Source organism: Sminthopsis crassicaudata, chromosome 2, assembly GCF_048593235.1.
Source record: "Sminthopsis crassicaudata isolate SCR6 chromosome 2, ASM4859323v1, whole genome shotgun sequence".
Lineage (NCBI taxonomy): Eukaryota > Metazoa > Chordata > Mammalia > Dasyuromorphia > Dasyuridae > Sminthopsis > Sminthopsis crassicaudata.
Window position 1 is genome coordinate 429,986,408 of NC_133618.1, and position 8,500 is coordinate 429,994,907.

At 31.2% G+C, this 8,500-nt stretch overlaps 1 protein-coding gene across 1 annotated transcript in view; it reads left to right on the forward strand.

The window, feature by feature from the left end:
* The window catches only part of SFXN1 (sideroflexin 1), a 42,349-nt gene extending 36,602 nt beyond the window's left edge, over positions 1–5,747 (forward strand). Inside the window, exons 10-12 of the mRNA XM_074292111.1 lie at positions 3,228–3,277; positions 3,626–3,673; positions 4,829–5,747. Coding sequence (XP_074148212.1) covers positions 3,228–3,277; positions 3,626–3,673; positions 4,829–4,925 — 195 coding nt within the window. The 3' untranslated portion in view covers positions 4,926–5,747. The remainder of the gene's footprint in view (positions 1–3,227; positions 3,278–3,625; positions 3,674–4,828) is intronic.
* Positions 5,748–8,500: the final 2,753 nt, after the last annotated feature.

Sequence of the window (8,500 nt, forward strand, 5' to 3'; positions counted from 1 at the left end):
AATCATAAGGTTAGAGACCTTAAATGCCTATTCTATCTCCTTCATTTGCTAGATGAGGAAGCTGTCAAACATGTATTGCATCTAGCCTCTTCTCTCTGTACTCGGGTAGCCATTACTTGAATGCAAATTATCATCACACTTTGCTTGGATTAATATTTTAGCCTCAGTTTTTCATTTCCACTCTCTTTTCTCAATCTTCTTTGCTTGTCTGAAAATCCTTTATACTACTTCATGTGCTTAGAAGGTATTGGAATAAGAATTCTTCAGCACAGTGTGAGGAAGAGAAAAGATATTGGGATATAGCAGTCAGAATATCTAGATGGCAAACCTGGCTATGCTATTTGCTAATAGTGTGATCTTGGGCAAGTAATGTTTTTTTCCTGAGAAATTCAGTTTCCTATTCCTCCCAATTGGGAGAAAGAAAAAATGGGAATAGTAGCAGGGCCAAAATTAGAGATGGTTGTTGCCATAACAATTACTACTTTATTATGGTGGTATTTACATTAGCTTTTTTTGGTTTGGTTTGGTTTTTTGCTGGGTAGAAGCTGTTGATTAACTCTGGATCGTTTGCTCTCCTCTGCCCCTCCATACTTTTCTACATTGCTAGGTTTCAGTGGTAGGTTCAGTCTAGTTAACTAATGAATTTTGTCAATATTGAGAAATCCTCCAAATGTGATAGATTACTAGGAAAGATCTTAAACTCCTAGTCAATGAAAAATTCACATCACCTCAATGGCCACATTGGGCTTATACTTTTATAATCATACCATTGTAGCTGTTAATCATTGCAGTTAATGAAGAGAATTCCTCATGGTAGGAGCAGTGTTTTTCTGAGTTTTCTTAACTTAAATCTTTTGAGGATCCATGGTTTTCTTCTCCCTCCATAACTGCAGATCACAGCACTCTTCTGCATGTATATTCTGTATGTATTCTGATACATATTCTTATAAGTTTCTGGAGCCAAAAAAGTAATCATATTGTGCTTTCTTTGGAGAGTGTTTCTATGCTTATCTTCTTTTTCACTAGGAAAGCAGAGTGTAGATCTTGAGTCAGAAGACCTGGGTTTGTGATATGGCTTTGGACATGTAATTTTAACTGTTTGGTTATCAGTTTATTATTTACAAAACAAGAAGACAAATTGAGTTCTAAAGTCTTCTCAGACTATTTCTAGTTCTAGATTATTAGGAGTAGATAGTCCTAGTCAAAAGCTTTCTGGCTTGATAAATATTGCCACAATTAATAACTTGTTGGTATGATCTCTCAGAACTAAGGCTCTCCATCTCATGAAAAAAGGAAGGAATTTATTTGAGGTTTGCTCTTTTTTTTCCTATTCATTTTAAACCAGGGAGAAATTATTAATGAATGGGTAGTAAACTTCCTCATTCTATAATTTTCTGATATGTTGCTTCTTTCTGTATGATGCAGTTCAGTATGACTAATCATTGTCTAGAATTCAGTCACAGATTTTTCTAAGCTGGATTGATCCTTAGATCTTAAGTGCAGTGCCCTTACTGGACAGATATGGAGGAAAGTTAGTCTTGAAGGGAAGAAATTACTTTTTAAAATCAAACAGTAGTAATTCAAATCTCCTTTGATTTTGCCATGATACCATGATGTCATAATGTTTTTAAATGTCAAGGAACATAGGTAGCATTTTTGTGCTCCACACTTTTATATTTCCAGTAGGGAGTCAGATCCTCAATCTGATCTACATATCTCTTTTCTTATATTTTCCCAGAGTATTATTTGGGGGAAAATATCAGTAGTAGTGGGAAGATGGCAAAATGCTACTGCACAAAATTTGATGTGTTTATGAATGTTTTTTCATTAAGAATGGTTATTTTTGTAATCTTTCTGATGAACCATCATTAGTAATTAAACTGACATCTTGATTAAATAATATTTCATTCCAAATTTTATTTTAAAAATTGTTCCTACATAAAAGGTGTATTAACTATCTGCTCATAATATTGATTATCTCAGTTAGTTAGCATAATATACAAAAGATTGCAAGTTTGTCCTCTACAAAATATGTCAAAAAAAACTTATATTCCATGGATTTAGATTTAACCCCCCCCCTGCCTTCTAAGAGATTAATGGAGGAAATATGTTGAGCCTGTTGGAAATTAGTCTTACTGTTTTATAGTTACATTATAAAGATTTAGAGTCAAAGGGACTTTTAGAGGCCATCTTTCTTGTTCAATGTTATCATTTTACAAATCAAGAACTGAAGCATAGATGAGATAAAGAAGCTGCTTGGGATCATACAGTGATGAAAGAACTAAAATTTAAACCCAAGTTCTCTAATTCTAAAACCAAGAGATTTTCCACTTTTCCAGGAGCATTCTCACAAAAATGCAATAAGTTTATTGAGTAAATGATGTCCTTATAAAGATTAGAACTGAGATTTGAGTCCTAAGACATTTTCAGCCCGCAATCCTGAAGGCAGGAATAATATGTCTGGGAAATTTCAAATAGTAGGAACTTACATTCCTTATGTAATTAAAAAAAAAAAAAAACTATGAATGTAAAGTGTTTTCCTCATAATGAGATAGCTAATTGCAAATATTATTAACCCATATTTTAAAGATGAGAAATCTCAGAGTCAGGGAGATTAAGTGACTTGACTATGTAAGCAGTCAGTTTGGGAGATAAAATTTGAACCCTATTTTGATATAAATAGACTGCTCTTTAAGGTTATCATTAAGCAAGAAAATATATCATTGGCAGTGGCTAACCACAATCTGATTATTTCTCCAACTCTATTATTTTTGTGGTTATGATAACAATTTTCAAGTATTTTAACTAAGTCTATTTTTATTACCTCCTTTATTAACTTAAAATTCCAATTTCTTTTTTTCCCTTAACCAAAGACCAGCAAAACTTACTCATTTAACTTTGTTCTCACTAACAAAACAAGAAAAAAGATATTATGAACATTACTTATGTGCTGATAACACAATTAACCAAAGTTAATTTGTGCTTGAATTGTTGCACACAATTTATATATTCAAATATTAATTGACATGTGCTGTTAAAGGTCAATTGACCTTTGATTACTTACTCATATGTACATTTTAGATAGGGTTGAGAAGCCTGAGTTGGTAGCTGTTAGCATAATATAAAAATTTTAGGACTGCCCTAAACCTGGTATTTCATCAGCCTAGGAAATTGTCCATAGATATCTGGTGCAAAAGAATTTTGATTGTAATTTATTTATACTGCAGAGGTTCCCCTGGATGAGTGCTCCTATTCAAGTTGGATTAGTTGGCTTCTGGTGAGTAATACTCTAATTCTATTGTTTTTAAAGGATAAAGTATATCAGGGGAGTATGGGAGCATAGGGAAGGAACAGAAAATGTGAAACCATTTGTTGACCCTTAACGGAATAAAGATTTTATAGAACCATGGAGAAGAAACTTATCATAACTTGGCCTCTGTTTTCATTAGATGATTTTGTACCATATTTAATTTTAAACAAGTATTTGGAGAAAATACATAGTAGTGCAGAAAATAGGTATCTAATCATAGTATCATTTTTTGGTAATGAAAATTATATGTCATGACTGCATGATATAAACTGTATATCTTCTATGATGACAAAAAATTTCTTTGTTCTTTTATAGTTTGGTGTTTGCTACCCCTCTGTGTTGTGCATTGTTTCCTCAGAAAAGGTAATGTATTTAGCACTACTGGCTATTTTATTTGGAGAAATATCAACTTAGGAAGATTGAAGTCTTAATTTAGATTTAGTCCAGATTACTTCTGATAGGAAAGAAGTACTGGGATTTTAAGAAATCATGGAAGAACAAGACTAACTTTAATAAGACATGTATTAACTCAGGTAGAAAATTTAAGACTAATCAAACTCAGTATGTATCTTAAAAGAGTTGCAATCATCATAACTTTACTGAGAGACTCTTTTGATGTCTCTATTTGATAAAAAATAGACAGTGGATTCTTGAAGGAAGGCCTTATAGTCTTCTTAATCAAGAAATCCTTCAGCTGGTTCTGGTGACAGTGTGTCTGTCATCTGAGGCCTATCCTAATTGCAATAAGACTTATTACCAGAATTGATCACTAAATAAGTTTTTTGTTTGTTTGTTTGTTTGTTTGAACCACAGTAGCAAATGGAGATCATTCACTAGAATTACAGAATCTAGACATTATTAAAATTGTGGATCTATGAAATGATTTTATGTAAGAATCCTGGACTTTGAATCAGGAGACTTAAGTTTAAGCTTCCAAATCAAATATTTGCTAGCTGCCTGACTGGGCAAATCAGTTAATTCATGTTTCTAGAGTACTTCATTATTTACAAAGATGATTTTTCTTAGTTATGTAGAATAAAATTTAAGAAATAAGAAACAATGTTTTATTTTTATTTTAGGAACAAGGTACTTTTGTTTCTGACCTAATTATGATTGTATACAGAGTATTGTGTGAGGTGCTTGAAAAAAATGTTGAAATGAGACATGGACCCTAATTTCATGCACTTTCAATCTAAAAAGGAGATAAGATGAGTGGAATTATATTATACAGTATTTTATAAGTGCAACAGACAGAAAACAAAGTGCTTTGTGAATTCTCAGAAAGGAGAAGATGAAATAAAAAAGAAAAAAAAACTTCATGGAGAAGATCACATTTGAATTGGGCTTTAAAGAAGAATAGGAATAAAACAGAAGGGGAAAGATGATTGTTTTTTAACCAAATACCAAATAATATTTATCTTATATCAATTCATTCCTGATTCTCAATCTGCATGAATGTTTCATTTCACTTCTTGAATTCTGGTCAAGTAATCACTTTACCATTTCTTTCACATTCAGTTCGATGTCTGTTACACGCTTGGAGCCAGAATTGAAAGCCAAGATTCAAGAGACCAGTCCTGAATTAGAACGTGTGTATTTCAATAAGGGATTATAAATCGAAAGACTTGAACACTTTAAAGATAATCATGCAAACCCAAATACATTATAACAGTATCGGTAAAAATGCCTGTGTCTTTATAACTAGTTAATTTCCCTGCTATCCAAATTTACCTTGTTGACTAAATATGTTAGCTAAAATTATACCTTAATCCAAAGGATCTTGTTATCTTTGAGAAAATCCATCCTGTCCTTTTCAGGGTTGGTGTTTTAGAAGAGTTTTTAACAGCCCAAATCCAGCATAAGACTGGGCACAAAGTAGGCACTTAAGAAATATTTATTGATCAATTGATTGAAAAAATGTTTACATCAAATATCAAGCAATGGAAGGTAATTAAAAAATTAAATCCAACTTGTATCCCCATCTAAGGTCAAGAAGATTTTCACATATAGGAGGGATTCAGAGCAGGCCAAAGACTAAGAGGATAGAAGACTGAAATCATTACTCTTGACATGCAGCCTACTGCTGCCTCTGTTACATGGAGCATAGACGCAGATTTCTACTTCTTTCCTTAGGCTTAAATCAAAAGATACTTTTAGGCCTTTTTGTTGAATAAAATAAAGGCTATCCTTGTGAACTCTCCTTTCAGGAATTTTTTGATTTAACAATTTGTGGGCAATGAATTTCTTTTTGTATATCCCTCTATTTTTAAATTCCTAAGAAGGCATCTACCTTCCTTTGAAATAGATGGGTATTATTTTGAATTACATTACACTATTACTTAGTATTTAAATAACTTTTAAATTGCCTAAAGCTATCAAACTACTACAGTTTATCAATACTGTATTTTAAAAGTATATTAAAAACATTGATATTTAATCAAGATTGTCTGATTTTTTAAAATTAGTGTTTCAGCAAGCATTTGTTTTATGTGTCCAGTTCCTTGTGTTGGCTTCTATTTCAAGCTCTTCTTGGCTTTGAGAAAGACCAAGAAAACATATTTGATTAATCAATGACCTTACAAACTGTACTTGAATATTCTCTATTAATTACATTCCATCTTCTGTATGAATATATTCAGTATGCACACCACTTTGCTTATGTCATTTGTAACAATTGGCAGTATAATATATTTGATATAAGATTAGACCTTAAATTTCAAGCTTGTAGTGTTAAAAGTAAAAAAAGATTAATCATATCACTGAAAGTAGATTCTTGTTATGCCGAGGCTAAAGATAATATGTGGACATTTAGAAAATAATAGAATAGTAAGATATTTTTACTGTTTAATCAGAGTAAATTTCTCACAAACAAATTTTTTTTTACTTGTTTCTGTGTTTTTCATCTGAAAGGATTAACAGATCTGAAGCTTTAGTCTCCTTGGAATGATTCTTATCTGTATCTCTTCCATCATTCTTTTACCTCATATTTTTTGTCTTAAAACTGTCTAAATGGAGAAGAATGGCTTCCCCAACACATTCTGAACATTAGATATATTTTATTGCAATAAACATGTCCACAGAAAAACCTAACATTCCACACTGACCTTTATAGTTTACTTGGTGGCTCTCTGATTTGTTATCATACATAACATATTCATGATGACATATTTCTCTTTAAATGAACTGATTTTTATATATTTCATTTGCCTCAATTGACCTTGAAAGCCTCCTGGCAATTCATTTATAACATCATTTCAGCAACCTAATAATTGATTCATATTAAGTGTATGTTTTTCACTAATAAAGGACATACACTCATTTGAAGACTGATAAATTAAATTATTCACACTAAGAAAATGTGACCAAAGCACAGACATAAAGATGACTAATATCATGGATATATATATATATATATATATATATATATATATATATATATATATATATATATATATATATACACACACATATACACACACACACACACATATATATTTTTAATTTTGTTTATTGAAGCTTCAGACTATTAATGCTTTTCTACAGATCATTTATTTTACAGTTTCAGGGTATTAATAAGAAGAACAAATGAGCAAAGCTCAGGCAATTTATGCTGGTCTTACAGAAAAAAAAATGTTGTTTTTTTTTTAAATTTAAAGTGCAATAAGATCCTAAGGCTGGTAAAGATGAATAGTTATTAATATTTCTATTAATGTTCTATAAGAGGAATATAATTTTAAGTGATGGCAGTGACTGATATTATTAATTTCAGTATTAGCAATGTCTTGCCAGTGTTGATGGAGTCAATGTACTATTTAAATTCAACTGGATGAAATATTAAATAAACTCAGATTGAAATGAAATTGTCTTTTTTTTAACTATAGTCCAGATAAATGTAATTTCAAATTTTAGTTAATGGTGCATACATTTCAAGCACAATATTCTGATTTACCACCAATAGCTTAAAATTCCTGATGAGAAACTAATCTTTGTATTGTACATTCTTTAAAGGATATTTTTCTGCTTTTTGTAATAATTTTTTCCCATTTCCTTCTTAACAAAATTTTCTTAGACCAAAATAATCAATGAAAAGAACTAGTTTTTGTTCTGTTTTGTTTTTTTAAAGTTTGAACTTCAGCAAAACTAGTATCCTTTTTATGATAGGTTTTAACAAAACAAATCCAAAAAACTAAGTATCTCGGGCCAAATTTGAACTCAGAGTCAGGAAGATGAATCATTTTCATTCCAGGCCTCATACTCTATCTGCTATTTCACTTGAGTGCTGGATACGTGGGCCTCATGCCACTGTAACATTTTTGTTGCTTTTAACTTTCAAAAAGTTCCAGTAAAAGTTGAGGGGGAATATATATATATATATATATATATATATATATATATATATATATGTATATATGTATATATATGTATATATCATTTAAGTGTAAAACTCTGGTTTTGTCCCATTCTATGAAAATTGCAATATGATGTCTTGGAAGCAAAGGACCTTAGAGATCTTATAAGCCAATTCCATTATTTGACATAAAACCCTTTTCAGATTCATAAGAAAACTTTGTAAAATGCTGTATAGAGTAATATATAGTGTGCTGGCCTCAGAAGTAGGATGGTATAGGTTCAAACATTGCCTCTGATATATCCTAACTGTGTGATTTGGAGTAAGTCACTTAACCTTTCAGTGCAATAAGGAACTCTAGAGCTTAGAGAATAGTTTCTCTGATCCTCCATCTGCATTAGTAGATAGAAGTCACAATATGGTTATAAGGGGCTCTTTAAAAAAAAAAAAAAAACAATGCCAGAAAAAAAGGATTAGAATATACCATGCTTAATATAAGTATGTATTCTGTTTAAGAAAAGTCTCTGAAAATGAGGTTTATCCTTGCAATTTCAGTTATAGTAAATAATAAATGGATCCAGTGTGACTTAGCCATATTTCTAGAAGAAATTCATACAATGTTTTCAGTTATTTCAGTCATGGCCAATTCTCTATGACCTCATTTGGGATTTTCTTGAAGATACTGGAGGGTTTTGCCATTTCCTTTTCCAGTTCATTTTACATATGAGGAACTGAGGCAAACAGGCTTTCCCAGGATCACTCATTTAGTAAATGTCTTGAGACAGTATCTGAACTCAAATAAGTCTTCCTCACTCCAGGCTTGGTGCTTGCTCTATTATAAT